Source organism: Akebia trifoliata, chromosome 11 (genome assembly GCF_017979445.1).
Source record: "Akebia trifoliata isolate Shusen 1 chromosome 11, ASM1797944v1, whole genome shotgun sequence".
Taxonomy (NCBI): Eukaryota; Viridiplantae; Streptophyta; class Magnoliopsida; order Ranunculales; family Lardizabalaceae; genus Akebia; species Akebia trifoliata.
Window position 1 is genome coordinate 36,039,966 of NC_141385.1, and position 22,863 is coordinate 36,062,828.

At 36.1% G+C, this 22,863-nt stretch overlaps 1 protein-coding gene and 1 non-coding gene across 3 annotated transcripts; one reads left to right on the top strand and one right to left on the bottom strand.

Moving 5' to 3' along the window:
• Positions 1-8,138: 8,138 nt before the first annotated feature.
• Positions 8,139-17,960, bottom strand: LOC147391414 (ferredoxin-like protein). 2 transcript variants are annotated; one of them, XM_086459786.1, is made up of 3 exons: positions 17,693-17,960; positions 16,789-16,929; positions 8,139-8,789 (listed from the first exon to the last, which is right to left on the bottom strand). In XM_086459786.1, exons 2-3 carry the CDS (start codon positions 16,871-16,873, stop codon positions 8,188-8,190), a joined length of 687 nt encoding a protein of 228 aa, XP_086315912.1. In that variant the 5' UTR covers positions 16,874-16,929; positions 17,693-17,960; the 3' UTR covers positions 8,139-8,187. The 2 variants fall into 2 exon arrangements, with proteins under 2 accessions (XP_086315912.1, XP_086315913.1); XM_086459787.1 differs by lacking the exon at positions 17,693-17,960 and adding an exon at positions 17,398-17,598.
• Positions 17,961-21,309: 3,349 nt separating this feature from the next.
• TRNAA-AGC (transfer RNA alanine (anticodon AGC)) lies at positions 21,310-21,382 on the top strand. Its single transcript has one exon. It is a non-coding gene; the product is annotated as a tRNA-Ala (tRNA).
• The last annotated feature ends 1,481 nt before the right edge of the window (positions 21,383-22,863 follow it).

Below are 22,863 nucleotides of genomic sequence, written 5' to 3' on the forward strand. Positions count from 1 at the left end.
TAGGCCTCACGGATATTATCGATGTTTCGTATATGAATATAGGTAGATGTATCAGCCATTAATTGCCATGCTAAAGAAAGATGATTTTCTATTGAGTTTTGAAGCTGAGCTTGCCTTCAAAAAAATAAAGGAGGCTACAACAACTACGCCGCTTCTAGCTATGCTAGATTTTACTAAGGAGTTCATTGTAGAGTGTGATGCTTCGGGATGTGGTCTTGGAACGATTTTAATGCAAGAAAGACGACCTGTGACCGTTGCTAGTAAGGTTTTGTCACTAAGGGTATGTTTGATTGCATGGAAAATCACTTTCCATGGAATTTGAAATCCATGGAAAATTAGTTGTGGAAAATAGGTAGGGTTGGAAAATCAAATTCCATTGTTTGATTTCACTTGGATAAAATCATGGAAAAAATATGAGAAAAAATAAGAAGAGGAAAACAAGGAAGAAGATGAGAGGAGAGGGAGAGGAAGAGGAAGATGATGAGGAAGAGGGAGGGGGAGGATGTGGCAACGACCACGGTGACGATGGCGGCGACGACGAGGAAGAGGGAGGGGGAGGATGTGGTGACGGTGACGGTGGCGACGACGACGGTGATGATGACTGTGGCGGCAACAACGACGACGGCGACGGAGGAGGTGGGGGCGACGGAGGAGGTAGCGACGACGACGACGGTGGCAGCAACGACGATGGCGACGACGGAGGTAAGTGAGGAAGATGGGGGGAGAACGTGGTGGTGGTGGTGGTGGCGGAGGAGGTGAGGGATGTAGAAGAAGAAAAAGAAGAAGAGAGAGAGAGAAAAGGTGGTCGTAGACGGCGATGGTGACGACGACAACAACGAGGTTAGTGTAATGGTGGTGGTGGTGGTGGTGCTAGGGAAGAATTGATGATGGAAAATATAGGTGGATTTCATTTTCCCACCCATATGGGTGGGAAAGTGAAATCCATGATTTAGTGGACTTTTTGAATAGGGTGGAAAATGAATTTCCATTTCCATGTACAATCAAACACTTGAAAAATGTCATTTTCCATGGAAATTGATTTTCCACTCTATTTTTCATGTGCAATCAAACATACCCTAAGAGTCTTGGATACTCCACCTCAAAGGGCATTCTTGTGGTTGGCCCATATACAAACTTGAATCTTACAATCAACTCGAGGAAGTCCTTTAGGGGGGCCATTCAGGGGTGCACAAAACTGTAATTCATGTTAAATGAACTTCATTGGATTAGACTCAAGGCTGATGTGAAAACTTATATCGCCCAGTGCGATGTGTGCCAAAGAAATAAATCAGAAAATATATTAACTCCAAGTTTACTACAAACCTTGTTGATTCCCACACGAAGTTGGAGTCAAATTTCAATGGACTTCATAAAAGGATTGTCACGATCCATGGTGAGGGTGTGATTTTGGTAGTTGTAGACCGGTTGAGCAAGTATGCACATTTCATTGCCATTAGCCATCCTTATACGACTATAGATGTAGCATAAGTTTTCCTTGATCAAATGTTCAAACTTCAGGAATGATTTCCACCATTGTTAGTGATCATGATTCGGTCTTTACAAGTAAGTTTTGGCAAGACCTTTTTACACATCAAGACACCCAACTTACCATGAGCTCAGCTTACTATCCTTAAATCAAAGTGGTGAACCAGTGATTGGAAAATTATTTACGATGCATGACAGGTGACCATCCAGATCATTGGGCTAATTGGCTTCCATTAATAGGGTCATGGTACAATACATCATTCCATTCATCAACTAGGATCATCCCCTTATGAGGTCGTTAATGTATTACCTTACTCCTTCCTATAAGTCTTATGTTCTAGGTAGGGCTTAAAACATGTCAGGTTCGGGCCAGATATGAGTGTGTCCATATTCATATCTGAATTTTTTATCTGAATCCGACTCAAATCAAACTAGCTAAAGAACATATTTAAACCATTTTACTTTCATTAATTCATATCCGAATTTGATCGGACCGAATTAATTGATTCAAGTCGGATGATGTTAATCTGTTTAAGATTATTTCAAATATAATTGCTAAAATGTGATTAAATTGTGACTTAAACTCAAGATCTCTTCATTTTGAAGAGAAGCCTTGACCACTACACCCAACCATTGTTAATTGTTGAAAGATAACTTAAAAAATATAACAATACAACTTGCAAAGTAATATATCATTTAGATCTTGGTAGATGTAGGGATAGACTTGAATCTGACTCGGGTCAAGGGACATCAACCCATATTTTAATTTAGATATACTTGATGAAATCAAACTCGCTAAATTCAAATTACTCAGATTTCGTATAACCAGGTGATTCTGCGATGGAAGCCATTAATCACAGTCTAAAATACCGAGAAGCAATAATTTGCTTATTGTAGACACCCCATTTTTGTCTACATTGAACCCAAGAGCATTAAAAACCTTTCAAAAATAAGTTTGACCTAAGGAATTTTTCAAAAAAATTTAAAACCCAGCTTTGAGAAATTAAATGGCCTGAAGGTCATTTTCAGAGAAAATTTTAAGCTTGGTTGAACCTTACCTTCAACTAGGTTATATTTAATCCTAGAATGACTGCACCCATGCCAAAGGTAAATTTATCTTGGTCGAACATTGAGTTCAACCTAGACAGCTATAACAGTTTTGGAAGCCCATGTGCACTCAAATTTTCTTGAGAAAAATGACCCCTTAACCCTCTCTCTTAGTGATTTATTCTCCAAGAAATCCATCATTAATCTCTCTTCTACTCTTTTAACATTTTTCAAAGATCACATGACTTTCATGACATTCAATGTAATTTGACTAATTTCTAAAGCCTATAACACTTTTATCCACCCTAGAAAATTCTTTAAAACTTTTACCCAATGACCAACCCTCCTTAGTTTGTTAGAGATTCTCTCAAGATCAGTAACGAAAGAGGCAAAAAATCCATTATCTATTTACATGTCACTTGGCTTAGTTATTTCACATTTGAGTTAAGGTTAAGGTCTTAAGACCATTCTAACCCCCATCAAGAATTTTCTAGAACTTTTGAATTTTTATCATCCTACCTATTGATGATCAAGATTGATGAGAGTCATAGGTGAATGAAAGACTATCAAGACCAAGGAGAGGAGGAGTAATTGTGATTTTTTATGAAGGTTTTAGTGAAATTATTGAGGACTTGAAGATTTAGGACCAATTTGTCCCTGAGGGTCTCTTAAAATCCTATAAATAAGATATCTTTCTAAGGCAAATGGAGAAGCACATTTGGTGATTCAAAAATTCTACCCAAATCCCTCCCTATTCTTTCAAGCCTCCCTATTCTCTCAAACCTCTCTAAAAAATCCATAGAAGAAAAAAATCAAAAAGAAGAAGAAGAAGGAAGAAAAGAAGATTAAGGTGGGGTCACATCTTCCATTCTCCCCTTCTAATCTCATCCTTCTTACTCTACCCCTCTCTTTATTTTAAGCAATTTTTTGTATTTTAATCTACTTTCATGTTTTGTAATGTAGATTTACATTTCCTTAGTTAGAGGCTTAGGGAGAGAGAGTAATCCCTCTTTGAGGTAATCTCCCCTCAATAAGCTCCTTGAGAGCATTAGATTATGGTACTTTACATTATTTATTTTCATGCAATTAAATTTTATAGTGTAGATGCTTTAATTTCTTTACTTTTCTTGTACTTTAAATTTTTTAGAATAAGTGTTTTTTTTATCTTCTTTGACGACAATAGAGCTAAAGAGTAAACCCTCTTAAGAGGTAATCTTCTCTTGACGAGTCCATCCCATGTATACATTTTGCATACACTTATCTCTACAATGACTACAAGTAAGAATGTAGGTCCTTATAGATTCATATTAAACCTTTAAAGCTAACAAAAATAATCTAAAAATAGACAAAAATTTCATGCATAATGTTTGGTTCCAATGTGATTTTGTTCAATCCATGAACATTACTTAAGGACCAAATTAACAAATAAAATTTTCTTAGGGAACACATAAACTTGTTTTGAAGATTTGGGACCTTAATAATGAAATCTATGTGGATTTTCATCAAAATGTCAAGCTCACAAAAAAATTCAACAAGCACCCACTTCTAGTAGGGGGCTTACTAATCATCTTGATTTGTTATTTTTCTAGAAATAAACTATAGTCAATTTTCTTAAAATTTTCAATAGCTTTCTCTATCTATAAAAGCCAAAAAAATGAATTTTTAATTTTGCTTTTGGTCAACAATTGGTAACCATCTTAGAATTGGAGGGACAAGTTGCCTAACACCTTCCTTGTCCCTCAACCGAACCCCCTTACCTTAAATATTCTAAGAAGACATTTTCCCTATCCATTTGGATATGTGAGTCACAACAAGCCAAGAAAACAAGATTTTAAAATATTTTTATGGTGCGCATTAACACCTTAATTAAATGGTGGCGACTCATAAACCTGTGTAGATGAGCTCCAACACCCAAAGGTTTCAAAACCCACGTATCTACACTTATTACAAGAAAATTTGACCAAAACACAAAGTTGTATAAAATAGTATTCTAACAAGCACTGTTCCAAAAGAGAGTTTCAAGTAGGTTACTTAGTGTTCTTGAGGCTTCAACCTTTTCGTTAAATCTCAATTACTACACACACACAAAAAACCAAAAACTTGCTCCATGATTCTTTAGACCCTTAAAGATTCTACAACAGATTGGTAAGGTGGCCTATCGACTACACTTACCGACCACTTCTATAATCCACCCTATTTTTCATGTGACTTGTTTAAAAAATAAAGTGGGCATAGGTTACTTACACAGGCAAAATTATCACTAATAGGTATCGATGAGAGAATTTGACTAGAACTTTTGGCCATTCTAGATCAACAAATGGTTAAAAGAGGTAACCAGGCAGTGACTCGGGTGTTAGTTCATTAGTCCACTTCATTTCCCAGAGATGCTACCTGGGAGGAGTGGAGGATATTGAAAGAAACACTAATGCTGGGGTGAAATTGGATTTACTGCGATTTTTATATTTCTGACGTGGAGGTGTGCAAATAACCGTGGATTTATTTACTCGTATCTTGAGGAAATAACATCTATGGTTATGTGCGCACCTCCACATCACAAATGTAAGAATCACAGTAAATCCAATGTCACCCCAACACGACTCTAAAAGAAAAGTTGCATAACTTTCAAGCTTGAGGATAAGGTCATTCTAAGGAGACAGGTGATGATACTTGCCCAAGGACGTTCATAAAGAGAATATTCAATTTATATTTTTACTTAGTTTTTATTTAGTATTCAGTTTAGCTTTTAATTTTGGTTCCATTTTCCTTTAGTTTCTAGTTTTGGTTCTATGTTTTGTTTATGAATAAATATTTTAATTAAGGTGATTGAAATGACTGGAGACCTTTTTTGTCCCAACCTAAATTTGAAACATGTGTCTGAAGAACTAGTGATTCTCCATGACTTATACCAAGTCCGATCTTTATATGCTTTATTTTTCTCTCTCCAAGATTACTCTAAGTGTCCTTGAATTTTTCTACACATTAACCACGATGATGAGAAAACGTCCAGTCTGACCATTGTCAAAACGAAGTATCTCAATCAGGAAACACCAGCTCAATCACCACAGGAAAAATTGCGAAACACGGTAAGATTCACCCACTTTAACAGAAATGATCCCAAGTCTTAACTTGAATCACTACTCATCTCGGTCAATCCAAAATTAGGCAATCAAGTTGTGCTTTAACCCAATCGAAGCTCGGATCCACACCCAACTTGGCATAAGAGTATCCAGTATAATAAGATAAAGAATTGAAGGAGATCCAAGCTTTCCCCCTACTAAATCTATACATTTAATATGATATCTAAATGTACTTATAAAAAAAGCTTATAAAAGACATTCTCTAACTAACCTACCTCAAAGCAGTGATATTTCACCAACTCTACATTATATACCTTAAGACACTACTAATTTAACTCAAGTAGTAACATTAATGAGGTGTAGACACAATCTCCAAGGGTAAAATTAGTAACCCCCAACCAACTCAGCAGACAACTGACACATATGACTCTTGTCCCTAGAATTTCATCTATAAAAATCATTTTCAAAGACTGAGAGGTTGTTCAAAACCTGAATTCTCTCTTATTCTTTATACAAACATCACACTATTTACAAGTCATGCTATTCATCATCTTCTCCAGTCATACATTCCTTTATTCTTATATTTTCCTCTCAGTTACTAACTTTGTCATTGGAAATTTGTTGGCAAGCACCACATTAGCACCTCCTCATCTCATTCTTACCTTCTGTCGTTGAAGTTGCATCAAGGGACTATTGAAGTAAACATGAGCAGATTTATAGTGGGGGCAATGGGGGCACTTGTCCCCACAAAAATTTTCAAAGTTTATAAGGATTTGTGAGCTATTGCTATAGATAACAATGACAAATAATATCCACCACTATAGCCCCATAAAAAATTCACTTTTAGGTACCCCCACGTGGGAAAAATCTTGGCTCCACCCCAAGAAGCAAAGTAGCAACAAGAGTGAGATAGTCATTGGATCAAGGAAGAGTTCGTATCTCAAAGGAAGTTCACACATCTCAAGAATTGAAAACCCTAAAAAGCCTCCACGAATGACCAACCTCTAAAACAATAGTTACATGCAAACCCTTTAGATCAATCACAATAATGTCTCCAATATAAAAATAAACTCCCCAAAAAGCACTCCTTTAAAATTAATGTCTACCTTGCACCAATAAAATAGCAACCTTGTAGGTGTGAGCCAACTTAGTTGGTAAAGTCTTTGGGTGATGATACCAGAGACCTGGATTCAAATCCCACCGACATTGAGTTACTGAACTCATTAAAAACACGCTTACTAATCTAAAAAACTAAAATAAAATAGCAACCCTAAATGAGAGCTTTTCCCATTTTTGAAGATTCTCTTATTTCTGTTCTTCCAATTACTCCAACAAATGACAAAGGGTAGAAGAGCCCAAATGATTCTTTTCCTACCCATGAAAACATTTAAAAATCAACATTGAGATAAGGACTTGGTTAATTTTGGAAAAAGCTAATTGATTTTAAAAAGAACTAAGAAATGGGACCAAAGCCTTGCCACAAATGGACAATGCAGCAAAATATGATCCACTTATCGTTTGCCCTGCACAAGGGACAAAAAATTGGAATAACAAACTGATCCAGAGTTAGGACTTTATGGATTTGCTTCAACTTTTTTAGTATCTAACACAACATGGACTCGAATTAATTGTGTCCGTTGGAAATGCAAGGTCCATATACATTGGATAATGTATTTTCTGCTAATTTATCCAAAATGACCTGTCAAAATCATCCTAAAAATATAACATTTTTTTTACAAACTATGCTAACTTGGTAAATACTTTGGAACATCTGATTCTCGTTAACTTCAACAGAACTCTTCCAAGTTGGTAAATATATTAATCTCATAACTTATTGTAAAATAAATAAAATATTTATTTTTTTGATCTCCACAAAATATTATATAGACTAAAATAACTTTACATTCGAGTCAGTTAATATCGATCATTGAGCTTGGCAGAGTTGCTCAAACTGTTGATTCCATTGATTTGGGGTCGAGTCACCTCGAAATCCATTCGAGTCAAGTTGAATCTAAGTACACAATAATTGAGTCAAGTGTGTATTTTAATGAGTTGTGCTATCCATCTTGAATAATCCATTGTTTTGACAAAACTATTTGCATATTATGATCTCGACCCAAAGGAGCAATAGTAATGCTCCAAGGCCTTTGTAACAGTTCCAAAGGGATATGGGCTTAACACTAAAGTGTTTTTTGTGTATCAATTAGATTTGTATCATATAGGATCAACATGAGTCCCACGTCCTGGGTTCAAACTTCAAAGTGACTTAGGAAAAGGGCTGGTTTGTGATCCAAAAAGAACTATGTGAAAGCCGTAACATAGTAGGCATCAATTAGTTGAAGGGGTGACCTTTGGAAAAGGACTACTTGGGGCTCACAAAGAAGTGTACTAGAGTGAAAGCGCCATATATTATGACTTTGAAGGCATATGAGCTTAACTTTTTTGCACCAATAACACAATAACACCTAGATATTTTTGGTATATTTGTTGGGTTCATATCAACTTTTCGATCCAAAAGAAGGATCATAATGATGCAATAGTTTCTCATCATCTAATAAATTTTGGCATGTATTTCTTGTCATGGATAAACCATACTACCACTAATGTAACACAAAAATACAATAAGAACCATAATCAGAATGGTGTTTAAGAACAAACAAGTTTTATGTCCCCCACTGCATGGAATGTTGGTCCCACTGAAGCACCCTTTCTTCTGCTCGATTCCTTTTCCACCATCTTCAAGAACAAATGTGGAATTCATCTTATCACTACTAAATAAAACACACCAAAAGAAAGGCCCTCGTCGGTGTGTCCCAATCAAGCCCACACCCACCTCAGTGTGTTTTCTATCTCTTACAATAGATAGCGTCTTCTTATCTTGAACGATAACGTGAACAAAGGCCTCTGATGGTTCAAGGTACTTAGACTGACACCCCACAATGCGGCCAGTTATGGTGCCAAAGGTTGGTAACTCTACACCACAGTTAGGAGCGAAGACTTCGGTGAAGTCAACTTCTTGAGGTTGGCAGTTTATAGTGTTGTTACTAGTGCAGTTTCCCTTGCATTCCTCCACATACTGCAAAGCTATGCACCCAAGACCAGGACTGTTATTCAGTTTTGGAAGCTTTTGGGCTGTTCGATTTGCATTGATGATATTGACAAGCTCGTTGGCTACATTTCCTGTTCATCATATAGCGTGAAATAACAGGTACCATCGTATCAAGACACGAGGCAGAAATATAGAATCATGATAACGAAAACTATAAAACATTGTATAAAAAGTTATAACGAAAACGAAGAAATAAAACACATTTAAGTACATTAAACATAATGAAATAACTGAATCTAAGCATTGAGAAATAGGAAGTTGGTTGTGACAATGTAAACATCATATTCTTATGGGAAAATTACTTAAAGGGCCCTAATGGAGGGATTTCTTTCTAAATAGTCCTTGAATTTTGGGCGGTAGCTTGATAGTTCATTTAGTAAACATTATATTTCTTAATGGTCCGTCATTATTGTCGAGGTCAACATTTTTATTGTCGAGCTCACCATTTTTATTGTTGACACTGATAAAACCCACCCGTTTTCGTTTTTTGAATTTTTCCGAATAAAATACATGGAAAAATCAACTAGAAACTTGACATAAGGACTTTTGTAATCGATTTTCATCCAAAAACGAAGCAAAAGAATTGAAAAGACCCCACCCTAGTTTTTAACATACATCTTCAAAATGCTTGAAAATGGCTTCTTCTTCCTTGTAAAATCCTTTACGTTGGAATGGAGTCTCCGAAACTCAATTGAGATGCCAAAATCAATTATTTATTTATATATTTATTTGTGAAAATGGTGAATTCGGATGGTTAGGGCACATTCAGCATTTCAATCGTGAGAAATTTGGGGAGTGAGGTTTAGTCATTGATTAGAAAGAAAAGTTTTACTAAATGGACTATCAAGAGAAGCCATAAAACTTAGGGACTAATTAGAAAGAAATCCCTCTGCCATGGTCCTTTAAGTACTTTTCCCTATTCTTATACTCTCAATCAGATGCTTATAGTTGTAGATGGTACAAACAACATAACGCTACGCATGTGTTCATATGTAGTCATCCATACGTCTACAATGGTAAACTTGAAGAGTTTGTATTGAAAGATGTTTCTAATAAATGATACAAACTTTGCCTATAAGAACTTGTTGTCATTCTAATATCTTCTGGAAACAAGTCCCCAATCCTGCAGTTGAGATTAATTGAACAAATATACCATAAAAATCAATTTGTTTTGGGAGTTATAGGGTCCATGTTGCACATTATATGCTAGCATTATTGAAAAATAGAGGAAAAGCATGTGATACTAAGAAAATATTTCAGGACATGATTGAGAAACAAGGATTAGTTGTCAATGGAAGGAAAGGAACCTATGGTTTGTATGATTGCAGGGAACTCATTTTCGAGGGAATATTAATTCCTCAAAAAATGGTCGTCGGAAATTGAATTTCCTGTGAAAATGAATTCCTTCATTTGATTGTATCTTGGAAAATGTCAAAAACAGGGTCAGTATTATAGCTTTGGGTTGGGAATAATCATGAGGTCATACCATAAGGCAGTGGGAAAACCATTTTCCCAAGGATGGGGTTGGAAAAGGTGGAAAATCACTTTGGGCTGGAAAATGCACAATCATTAAATTGAAAATCGCATTTTCCAAGGAAATTCATTTTCCTGTCCACTTTCCATGTGCAATCATATGGACCTTGCATGACTTGTCAAGTCAAAGGCCAGGCATGAAATAAGTACGAAAAGCATCAGATGATATAGGACAAATCCTAGATATCTTGTAAAAAACTCAATCTAGGGGCCAAATCTTTAGGGTAAGGATTCGATGAATGATGATGACACAAATAAAAAGCATTATTGGCATCCATTGTCTAAGGTCTACCTCTAAGTTCTAGGAAGCTTTCCTTGACAAGGGAAAATGTCTTCTAATAGTACATGTCGATCAGAGCACTTTTCGCTCTTTGACCTAGCAAAGACTTGTGTCTTAGTGTTAATTGTGGTCCACACAGGTTTCTCGGATTCCCATACTTTAGGCCATTGATATGGGAGCAGTGAGACTAAGGACTATGGTTGTTCTGAAGTCTAGTACGAGTGAAAGATGCCCGTTACTGTTTTTTTGGCAAGTTCAGGCCCTCTCTTGCCATATCCCAGATATGTAAGAGAGTTGGTCCCCAACATTTACTATTCATAGCCCTAATGATTTGAGTCTTGAAGTGTAAAAACTTTCTCCCCAAAAATACTTGATCGAAGGAGAAGGGCTCAAGTTTTGGAATTTTGACACGACAAAGCACATTTGTATGCATATATCTCTATACAAGTTTTTTGTTTTTTTGATAAATATATCTCTATGAATTTTGTTTATGGTATTGCTCATTGACGTGTGTCAATTCTGGTTTTTGGATCTTTTGTTCATTTCAAAGCATGAAATGATTAACACGGTCGTATTGACATTTAGTAACGTACTCATCTCTCAAAACATTTTCTCCAATTACTCCATTACTTCTAGTTGGAATACAAAGAGAATTGAATGGGGTGAAGCAGAATTCGTGTACCAAACCTCAAACGATTAACATGGTCGTGTTGACATTACGTACTTGTTATAAAAGTTAACAAACTTATCTGTAGATCTTAAGTATGTTTTCCCACACTATTTGAGTTTGTGGGGCTTGTTTATATAGAAATCTATATGGCCTATACCAGGCTAGTTTACAAGATAGATATTACACCTGGATGAAGAATTTAAAATTCAAAAGTATAACAGAATATCCTATCTAATAGATATGCTTTCTACGAGTGTGGAGGAGGTCTTCAAGGTCCCTAAATGTTAGAACTGTTGACCAAGACTTTCAGATTCTTGGATATCTTTAATACGCCCCCTTCAAGCAAAACTTGCCATTGGTGACGTTGAGCTTGTCACATAACCAAAGAAAACAGAGAGATGAAAGACCCTTAGTGGATATCAAGCGCACAATCAATTTCTTCTTGGACACCATATCTCCCACGAAATGGAAATCTATTTCAACATGTTTGGTCTTGGCATGAAAAATCAGGTTTGCCGTAAGATATGTAGCCCCAATATTATCGCACCATAAGGTGGGAGGAGGAGAACAGGGAACACGAAGTTCACTGAATAATGAGTTTAATCAAGTTAATTTTGTAGTCATGCTTGCTAGCGCACAATACTCAACCTCCGTGCTTGGGTGTGCCACCGTTTGTTGTTTCTTGGAACTCCAAGACACCAAATTTGGACCCATATATATGGCATACTCCCCTGTAGATTTCCTATCATCTAGACATCTAGCCCACTCTGCATCGAAAAATGCCGAAAAAGCAAGACAAGGGGAGCGAGGGAAGGAGAGTCCAAAATGAATAGTTTGCTTAAGATAACAAAGAATTCTTTTAACAAAAGTCCAATGTTCCACCATGGGTTGATGCATAAACTAGTATGCCTTGTTAACAACATAAGCTATGTCGGGTCGAGTTAACACCAAGTATTGAAGAGTGCTGACCATGCTACGGTAAAGTGTAACATCTTCCAAAGGATCACCAAAAGATTTTGATAGCTTTGTCGAGGCAACTACTGGAGTGGAAATGGGTTTAAACCCTGTGAGATTAGACCGATGTAGAGTACTTGTAATATATTGCCTTTGTGACAAAAGAATACCTGTAGAGGTTGGGGCAACATCAATGCCCAAAAAATAATGTAAGTGACCCAAGTCCTTGATTGCAAATTCACATCCCAATTGTTCGATAAGTGCTTGAAGGGTTGATGGATCATTGCCCATGATAATTATATTGTCCACATAAACTAAAGATACAACAAGACCGATTTATGATGATAGACAAAAAGAGATGGATCTATCTTGGAGCCTTGAAAACCACATGAGAGTAGAAAATTGCTTAGACGATGAAACCACGCACGTGGAGATTGTTTTAGCCCGTAAAGAGATTTGAGCAATTTGCATACATGATCCAGATGAGAGTCGTCAATGAAGCCCAGTGGCTGGAACATATAGACATCTTCATTTAAAATACCATGAAGAAATGCATTTTGAATATCAAGTTGGCGAAACAACCACCCACGTGAGATTGCAATAGCAAGAACAGTACGTAATGTTGTGAATTTTAACGACCAAGCTAAAAGTGTCATGGTAATCAATCCCCGATTATTGATGAAATCCCTTTGCCACTAAATGTGCTTTATGACAAGCAATAGATCCATCGGCATTGCGCTTAAGAGTGAATACCCATTTGTTACCGAAGACATTCATTGATGGATGTCAAGGAACTAACTTCCATGTTCCTTGATGAAGTAATGCATTGAATTCGGTTGTCATGGCATCACGCCATTCTTTAACTTTGATAGCCTGATATGCACAAGTAGGAACATGGGGACCCATATTTGTGTGTGAAAGAAGGGCTAGAGGGTATCTAGTAGAGAGGTAGGTCTTAGGTTTGGTGATGCCACATTTGGCCCTTGTGAGCATATGATGTAAATTTGTAATTGAAGTGGATGGAGGAGCAGCAATCATAGGTATAAGAGGAGCTGAAATAGAAGTAGAAGATGGTTGAGCAAGAGTTATGGGCTCAATAGGTGGAGTGAGGTGAGTGATTGGGTTGAGAACTGAGCTAGTACCATGTACAATAGGTGAATAAGGAGGTGAAGTAGGAGTAGGTGGAAGGTGAACTGTTGGGTAACACTTAAGGGAGGATGGGATAGATGTTGAACTGTTTTCACGGGTTGGAGTGGTAAGCTTTGCATTTGATGAGGTGGAGGATCATTAGGTGTGTGTCAAACTATAGTAGGAGAGGCCAGAACAAGATTATCATATGAAGTACTAGTAGATATGGGCGAAGACATTGTGGCTCCGACAAATGGAAATAAATCTTCATAAAAAATAACATGATGAGCTATAAGAATTTTTCCCGTGGCAAGATTGAAGCAATGATAACCATGATATTGAGAGCCATAACCCATAAAAACACAACATGTAGACCGAAAATCCATCTTATATCGATTGTAGGGCCCGCATGTACGGATAACAAGCACAACGAAAAGTCTTAAAAAATTGATAATCAGGTGGCTTGGAGAACTTCTCCAATGGACTGATATGATTAGTAACCGGTGAGGGCATCCGATTTATGAGAAATATTGCAGTTTCAAAAGCATAATTCCAAAAGCAATGAGGAACACCCCCATGAGCTAATAGAGTTAAACAGTTTCCATGAAATGCTGGTGTTTCTTCTCAACGGACCCATTTTGCGCATGGGTATGTGGACATGATAATCGATGGTCTATCCCACAACGGGCAAGAAAAGGGATTAATTTTTTGTATTCACCACCCCAATCAGACTTAAATGACTTTATTTTTCGAGTGAAGAAATTCTCAACTAAAGATTTAAATCGAATAAAGACATCAAATACATCTGATTTATTTGTTAAAGGAAATAACCAAGAGAATTTTGAAAAACCATCTATAAATACGACATAAAATCTATGACCATCAATTGAACGCACAGGAACTGGCCCCCAAACATCAGAAAATACTAAATCTAAAGGTCCCATAGAAACTGAGGATGAATTGTAAAGAGGAAGTTGATGACTTTTCCTTTTCTGACATGCTCCACAAACTGAATAGACTTTGTGAGGAATGATTTGCAGTTGATGAGATGAAATAACTTGGCGAAAGATACAAAGTGACGAATATCTCAAACGTTGATGCCAACAGTCTAAAGTTGCACGTTCCCCCACAAAGGCAGGAAGGTCTCAATGTTTATTTTGTGATGGACAAATACGGAGCTTATCTAACCCATGATCACTCAGCCCGTGACGAAGTACCCTGTGGTTCGATCCTTGACATAAAAACAATCAGGATGAAAATCCAAAGAGACAGTATTATCACGAGTGAATTGATTAACAGATAACAAATTCCTTGTCATGGACGGAAGATGAAGAATATTGTTCATCTTAAAATTATGAAAAGATGATGAAAGGTGCGAAGAACCAACGTGTTTAATGTCCAAACCTACTCCATTTCCAACCTTTAGCTGGTCAGAACCCTTATAATTCGAGTGAATAGAAAGATTACCCAAGTTGACCGTGACATGATTAGACGCACCAGAATCTGGATACCAACAATCATCGGGACTGCTATGGGCATTGAATGCAGTCATGGCAGAGCTATGGTCGAAAGCTTGAAATGATTCATTGAATCAATTGCGGCATTGAAGAGTGGTGTGGCCAAGACGATTGCATACTTGGCAGGACACACGTGAATGGTTGTCATTGGTTGGATGCATAAGAGTAGTAGAAGGGGGGTTATGACGACGCCCCTTACCACACCCACACCCACACCCACGACTATTGTAACGATGGCTTTAATGACCTCTATTTCCATTGCCCGAGGTTTGCTTGGTGACGATCTAAGCAAAGACAGAGCCAAGATCAAGAGGGGTAGCATCTTCAGCCAAGCGGATTTCTTGGCTAAGAATAAAACCTTGGAGATCTGTGAAAGAAATCTCATCAGATCTAGTGGTCATGGCAGTGACAAAAGGTCCATACTCAGGGCCCTAAGCCACCCAAAACATGCAACATCAAGTCATCTTCGCTAACGGGTCGAGCGACCGCGGCAAGACTATCTGCAAGAGTCTTGACTTTAAGAAGATACTCCATGACAGATAAGGTACCTTTCTTCACCGAATAGAGTTGTAACCTAAGTTGCATAATACGTGCTTTGGAGAGGGATGAATATGCCCTTTTCTAGGTGAAGCCAAGTAGAGCGTGAAGTAGTGATCCCTACCAGTTGAGCATGAACATTTTCTGAAAGCGAAGATATGATCCAACTTAATAGGATCTAATCCTGACGTTGCCAAGAAAAATAGTCAAGGTTGGGTTTAGGTGCATCTGGAACACCATTAGTGGATAAAGAAGGGAGAAATTGAGGAGGACAAGGATAAGTTCCATCAATGTACCCAATAAGATCATAACCACAAAGCATTGGCATAAATTGAGAACGCCACAAAAGGTAGTTGGAGGGAGTGAGTTTCACTGGAAGATAGTGATGAATATTGGTTGTGGGAGAGGGGAGAAACATGGTGCAAAGAATTAGAGGATCTGTTAAGGAGCTATGATACCATATAAAGTTAAGAAACTTATTTGTAGATCTGAAGTATGTTTTCCCACACTATTTGAGTTCGTGGGACTTGTTTATATAGAAATCTATAAAGCCTATACCAGGCTAGTTTACCAGATAGATATTACAACTGGATGAAGAATTTAAAATTCAAAAGTATAACAGAATATCCTATCTAATAGATATGCTTTCTACGAATGTGGAGGAGGTCTTCAAGGTCCCTAAATGTTAGGACTGTTGACCAAGACTTTCAGATTCTTGGATATCTTTAATACTCGTGTCTCAAAACATTTTCTCCAATTACTCCATTGCTTCTGGTTGGAATACAAAGAGGATTGAAAGGGGTGAAGCAGAATTCTTGTACCAAACCTCAAATAATTGAAGGTGATGATTATGATATTAACTACAACAGTTCTACTAAGCGACTGGAATCGTAAGAAGAATCGGAAAATTGTTTAAGAGGGCTATTAGAGTCTTACTTACACTAAGGGCAACAAAAGAAACGAATAGGTCTTACTATTCCTAAATTTTGATAATTCCAAGGGAGTAACTGCATAACTTGCTTGTGTTTAATGCTGTCTGATCCTACTTGTTATGGGTGGAATTATTAGTAAATATTTTAAAATGAATCAAGTTAGAAAATTTCCTATAAAGTTTATAGCTTATATGTATTTTCGCCTAGAAAAAACGTTTCGGACGTAGAACAATCGAAAGAAGGATGAACAAAGCATAAGCATCCAAAAGTGTAAACTGTGGGAGACCATTTATTGAGATGAACACATACAATTATCTAAAGAATGTGAAAACTCGTTCTTTCTCAAATGGTCAGAATTATTTTAAGATCTATTTAAATTTAATGTCTACTGAAATCTAACAAGCAGCAAACAATAAGCTTCAATAACAGAAATGCAAACTGAAATGGAAGAACAAAGAGGATAATTGAAGTATAAACATGTTTTAAAACAAATATAAAAAAAGATATAAGTAAGAGTACCATGGTTCTTGGCTGAAACCTCGATGATAAACAGCGAAATACAAAGCATGAACCACTTGTAGCAACAGAGCTTCCTTACCATCATCACCAACAACAATTTAGCTTCTTCTGCTTGAAATTGATTTTTTGTCTTTGAGGAATCTGAAAGGAAACAAAACAGCAAAAAACTGAAAAATAGTTCAGGAAATGGGTTCTTCTCTTCTGCTTAAATGAGCTTACTTGTAAAGAAATAGATTAAAAAAATTCCAAATTAAAAAATATGGGTTCTCTTGTCCATCCTCATTATTTGAGGCATAAATTGGATTATTTGTGAGGAAAAAGAACAAAATACTGATTTCAGAAGAGAAGAGGATGCTTCTTCAACCTCTTCAGACTCAAGAACTATTTATGAAGAAACTGAGAGTAGTCAGAGAAAAGAGATGAACTATATTTTTTTCAGAAGATAATACTTTTTTCTTCTTAAATGGGCTTTATTTGTAATAAAAGAGAAACAGAGCTCATGAAATGGTTCTTCTCTAAATTCAAACCCTTCTTCTTAAACAGAACTATTTGTGAAGAAAATGAGAGAAGAAGATCAAAGAGACAAATGGGTTATTCTCCAACTTCAACCTCTTCTGCTTAAACAGAACTATTTGTGAAGAAAATGAGAAAAGAAGATCAATGAGACAACAAACACTCCAATCTCATTAAATGGGTTCTTCTCCTTCAATCTATTCTGCTTCAAATTAAACTATTTGTAAAGAAACTAAAAGAAAAAAAAATGGATATTTGAAGCACCCATAACGCATTTTTTTCAAATCTTTTCTGCCTCAGTGAAACCATTTATGAAGCCATTTATGAAGGAAACAATAACAATAACAAAAAAAAAAAAACAAACAAATTTAGGAAAATGGGCTCTTCTTACTTCTTCAAATCTCTAGATCTGTACTGCTTGATTGTCAAGAAACATAAAGAAGAAGAAGAAGAAGAAGAAGAAGAAGCGAGACTGAAAAAAAATAAAATTCATAAATTTGGATTTTTGTTCTGTAATTCAACATTGTGGTGAATTTGATTGCATTTTTTCCGGAAAAAAGAAAGCGAAAGGACATGATTGAAGGTTGCAGGGAACGAGTACAAAAGGTGAGAGAGTGGTGGTCCCAACTAGCCGTTTGTCTGAGTTGGTCTCAACTCTCAACACCCAACTCTCACGACTTTCCTTTTGTCTAAGAAAAATGGAGCGAAATTGGAGATTCTTCTGCAACACTTTCAAACCTGGGTGGGTCCCACCATTGCTTTTCAGGTATCAAAAGGATGGTGTTTTGGGATTAGAGCTTCTATTTGTACACCAACTTTACTAACAACACACCAATCTTTTTGAAATTAACATGATTGTTTATAGCATGTAATGATGTACATTGGAATATTATAAGTGGGAATTTTGCTAAAAGATAGGGAAATTACTTGATGCACCCGTCGTTCTTCCACAATCTTCCCTTACTTTGCCAATGGACCGGCTTTGGTCTGACTTGAAATGGCCCTGCTCGTCATGGACCGGGTTTTGGACAAACACCTCTTGGTTAGCCCGGTTCAGACTGATTACTTATATATAAAATATTTTGTATAGATGCAAAAAAGAATTACTTGTACAAAAGTGGTTTGTGAAGAAGATTCCAATAAAGCCTTTAAAGAGGTCAGTGGTACATTGTAAAAAAAATTTGGTCCAGTCCTCAAATTGGCTGGCTTGGACCCATTACATTTATGAATTGGCCCAATTTTCTCAGTATGGGCTGGCCCATCAACAGCCCTACCCTCACCCCATCCCTCTCCTTATATTTTTATATAAAAAGTAACCCCATCTTCTTCTTCTTCTTTTTTATTTATTATTTTTTTTTTTTTTTTGTTTTTATTTTTTTTTTTTTGTATTTATTTATGATGGGTTCTTGACCTATAGGTCCAATTGGCAGGGTTGAGGCAATTGGCCTCCTAGAGCACTCTCTCTCACCCAAATTCCCTAGATATACGTAATTCCCTCACAAATCACACATACCACGTAAATTGAGATAAATCCTTGTGGATGACCAACGAGGGGACTTGAACCCAGGACCTCTCCATTTTTGGATGGAGGCCTTGGCCACCACACCTAACACTTGTTAGGCATTGCCATCATCATCATCATCATCAAAACTTTATCCAAAGATTTAGGTCGGATAAATGAATCGTGGACCCAAACTCAATTTTGTTCAAAGTCATGTCTTTTGTTGTTGAAAATATGTTTGAAAGTAGGGTCTGGGTTAAATTCAAAGCATTTGGATCCAATTGGATCTTTGTTGGGTTTTAAATTAAAATATGAGTGTACACCCTATAATGGTCCCCTAGCCCTACTTGTTAGTCAGATTTATTAAAATTTACACCCTAGGTATCCAACTTTTTATGGTTGGAAAACAACAAATCTTGGCCCTTGGATTGGAATCTGGGTTGGATCCGACTACCTAAATGTAAGACATTAACCTGACCAAGGTTCAATTCTAAGTAAGCTCCTTAGATGCAAAAGCAACCCATGTAAATTTGGATGTTATTTCATGGGTCCAATGGATCGGGTCCAGATCTGATTGGATTGATCATGGACTAATCTGATAAGGATCCGGGTTGAGAATCAATCCAATAATAGTTGGATTGGATCCTTGACTATTTTTTTTTTTTTTCCTTCTTTTTAATCGAATCAATTTTAGGATCCACACCTGATAGGATTTCAATCAGGTTTAGGCCGGAATTTCTTTGGGCTATTGTCATAGTGAATCAAATTGTTTGCTTTCCAGCTAAAAGGATGTGCTCAAAGCGGTCTGCGGTGTGTTGAAAGAAATAAATACAGCTCAACTATCGTAATGTTGCATTAGCATTATCAAGACTGATTTGATCAACAAAAATTAATAATTTTCATAATTTATAACAAAATATATAATATAATTTACATAAATTTTCACATTTTATTGGATTGGGATTGGGGTATGGTTGATCCAAAACTGATCCACTAGCTATCAAATAGGATTCTTATTGTGGAGGATTATTTTTGTAAACGCACTAGATCGTGACACGTAGCACCAAGGGATCCGATTTGATTCATCAAAACTCACAAAGCTCTGAGTCAATAAATCGAGTCTGAGGTTGTAGGATGGTAATAAGCCGAGTCCGAGAACCGAAGATGGGGTCAACCATATCTTGGAACCCGGACAGACACTTCTAGGAGCTCAAAATTAGGAAAATGAGCCAAGGGCAACACAGAGTCTAAATCTTGAGTATCATGGATTTGGCTAAGATACAATCTGTTGGAGATCCAACAAATTGCTAAATTAAGAGAATGAATAAGGATTTACTCTAACCTGGATACATTCCAATTCAGACCCCAATTCTTAATTAGAAGGAAGACGACATCAGCAATGCAATGAAAAGATTTAGGATATCACCTTTATAAATACAAGGAACAGAGACGTTAAAAGATAAGTTTTTTTCCTTACATTGATACTCTACCAATTTTTGTACTCAATCTTACTTGGGCATCGGAGAGGTTATGTTGCAGGCACACTTAGGAGCTCGAAGGTTACAGATTTGAAGCAATGAATGAAGATCTTGAAGTGATGCACGAAATTTTATCTACACTTATCCAAACCAAAATCCTCAATCCAAATTTTCAGTTGTTAGATGTCTAGTCTGATTTGTTCCATTGACACTCCTAATTTTCATAATTCAATTTGGTCAAGAGAGTTTAAAAACAAGATAATTAATATATTGGGAAAATTACTTAAAGGAACCTGGCGGAGGAAATTCTTTCTAAGTAGTCTATAAGTTTTTAAGGTCTCTCTTAATATAGCCCATTTAGTATAACTTTTACTTCTAATCGGTCCCTAAATCCCATGTCGCATGATTGAATGCCTTAACTATTTGAATTCACTGTTTTCATGTAAAAAATTGCATTTTTGGCATCTCAATCGAGTGTTAGAGATTCCATCCTATCAGAAAGGATTTAAGAAGAAGAATAAGTCATTTTCAAGGGTTTTTAAATATTTTGAAGACGTGTGTAAAAAACTTGGGATTTTCACTTTTTTCTTTGTTTTTGGATGAAAATCGATCAAGGATGGTTATTTTTTATTTGAAATCATCTAAACAAGTCGTTATCTCATGTATTTTAGTCAAAAAAACTCAAAAATCCAAAATGGGTGAATTTTACCAGTGTTGAGTTCACCATTTTTTATTGTGTAGTTCGATAATAAATAAAAAGTGATGAATTCGACAATGAAAATTGTGAACTCAACAATAAATAAAAAAACGGTGAGCTCAACAATAAATAAAAAGTGGTGAACTTTTCACTAAATAAAAAGCGGTGAGTTTGCCAATAATGAGGGGACATTAAGAAATAAAAAGTTTACTAAATGGACTATCAAGCAGCCACCCAAAACTTAGGGACTAGTTAGAAATAAATCAATTTACCAAGGTTCTTTAAGTATTTTTCGTATATATATATATTTATGTGGGTCACAAATTGCAAATGGGGATGTAGCTCAGATGGTAGAGCGCTCGCTTAGCATGCGAGAGGTACGGGGATCGATACCCCGCATCTCCATTTCTTTTTTGAAGTATTTAATTTTGCAATGGCTGAGATGGACAGAAGAAATACAGGTTTTGTTTTATGAGATAAGTCGCTGGGAATCCCTAGGAATATCCTCCAATCGCTGGCATTGGCAGAAAACACAGGTTTCCTAGGTAACCTTTACTAGAGGAGTTTCGTTGCCGAAAAGAAAAAAAAATTTAAAAGGATGATAAATAAGATCTCTTAAATCTCTTTAGATCCCCCGAATTCCTAATTTCAAAATAATAATAATAATAATAACTCTTTAAATATCCTTATGAATCATGATAATCTGACCTAGCCACATAACATTGATGTAACAGGTTTGGGAACCGTAGATCTACTCTCCTCAGGATAAAAAAAACTGCATTTTCCCATTTTAAAAAAAAGTACAGTTTTGTATTCTAAGGAAAGCAGATCTACGGTTCCCAAACCTGTTACATCAAGGTGTCGATTGAGTATGTCACAGATTGAGTATGTCACAGGGTGTCAGATTATCACGACTCCTTCACGTGTAACTTTTTCAAATTAAAGTGAATAAAATAATTTAAAGAAAAGCAAAATTCAAGTTTTGAGTAGGCAGTTGACGTGGCAAGGGCAGAATCGTAGATCTACGGTTCTATGCCCTTACCATAACAAACTTCAGATTCGGCATTTATTGAATCAATTTGGGAATACTTAATAAAAAAAATATTTAGAAAACTATTGATGTATTTAAGTTTCTTATCAAAATCCATAATCTCCAACCTACGTAGAATCTTATAATGTTTTTTAACATTTAAATATTGAAGAATTAAAATTTAGGGGCTAAAGATAATTTTTTTTTACCATATTTCAAGAGTGATCACTAAATTACTGATTTCAGTTAGTTCAATTAGTCCTTTAATTCGGAGAATTATACAAAAATATGAAGGAAAAAAATGGAGAATTTTGTGAGTAGTATACGTTGGAGATTTCCCAAGAACATGTCAAGTTACCAAATTTTTTTAAAGCAACCCTATCTCCAAATTTCTTGGGGAAAAAATCTTTCAAATCCTTGTATGTTAAAGCTTAAATTTTTTTAAATAAATATAATTAGTATTGCATCACAAAAAACTCTAAAAATAATTTTTTATTGGATTAGGTTCTGTCGACTCAAGAAAAATGTGCCATGAGAAAATATTATCTTAATCGTGTAAATATGAAATCTAATGGTTGGGAATTATGGAGTTTTCAACTGTAGTATAAATTTTGTTTCCCCTTTTTTCAACCTAAGCTCCTTTGTTGTCTCTTGATCGAACATGTTTGATATTGGTAATATTGCAATAGTAGATAACCAACCCATTAAAAATTCAATTGAAATAAAAAACACAAATCCATACCTAGTAAAGATCTTATGATTCTAAGCTTCTTGGCACAATGTATGGCTCTTGAAATTTTTGAAAAGAACAAGTTTCGTATCATGATGTAGGGTTCTTGAAACTATTTGATAAAAG

Excerpts from the sequence above, each read along its gene's own strand:
- LOC147391414 (XM_086459786.1), bottom strand. The coding sequence starts at position 16,873 with ATGATGGTAAGGAAGCTCTGTTGCTACAAGTGGTTCATGCTTTGTATT. Across the intron at positions 8,790-16,788 it reads GGTTTCAGCCAAGAACCATG|GAAATGTAGCCAACGAGCTT; the intron begins GTACTCTTACTT and ends TATGATGAACAG.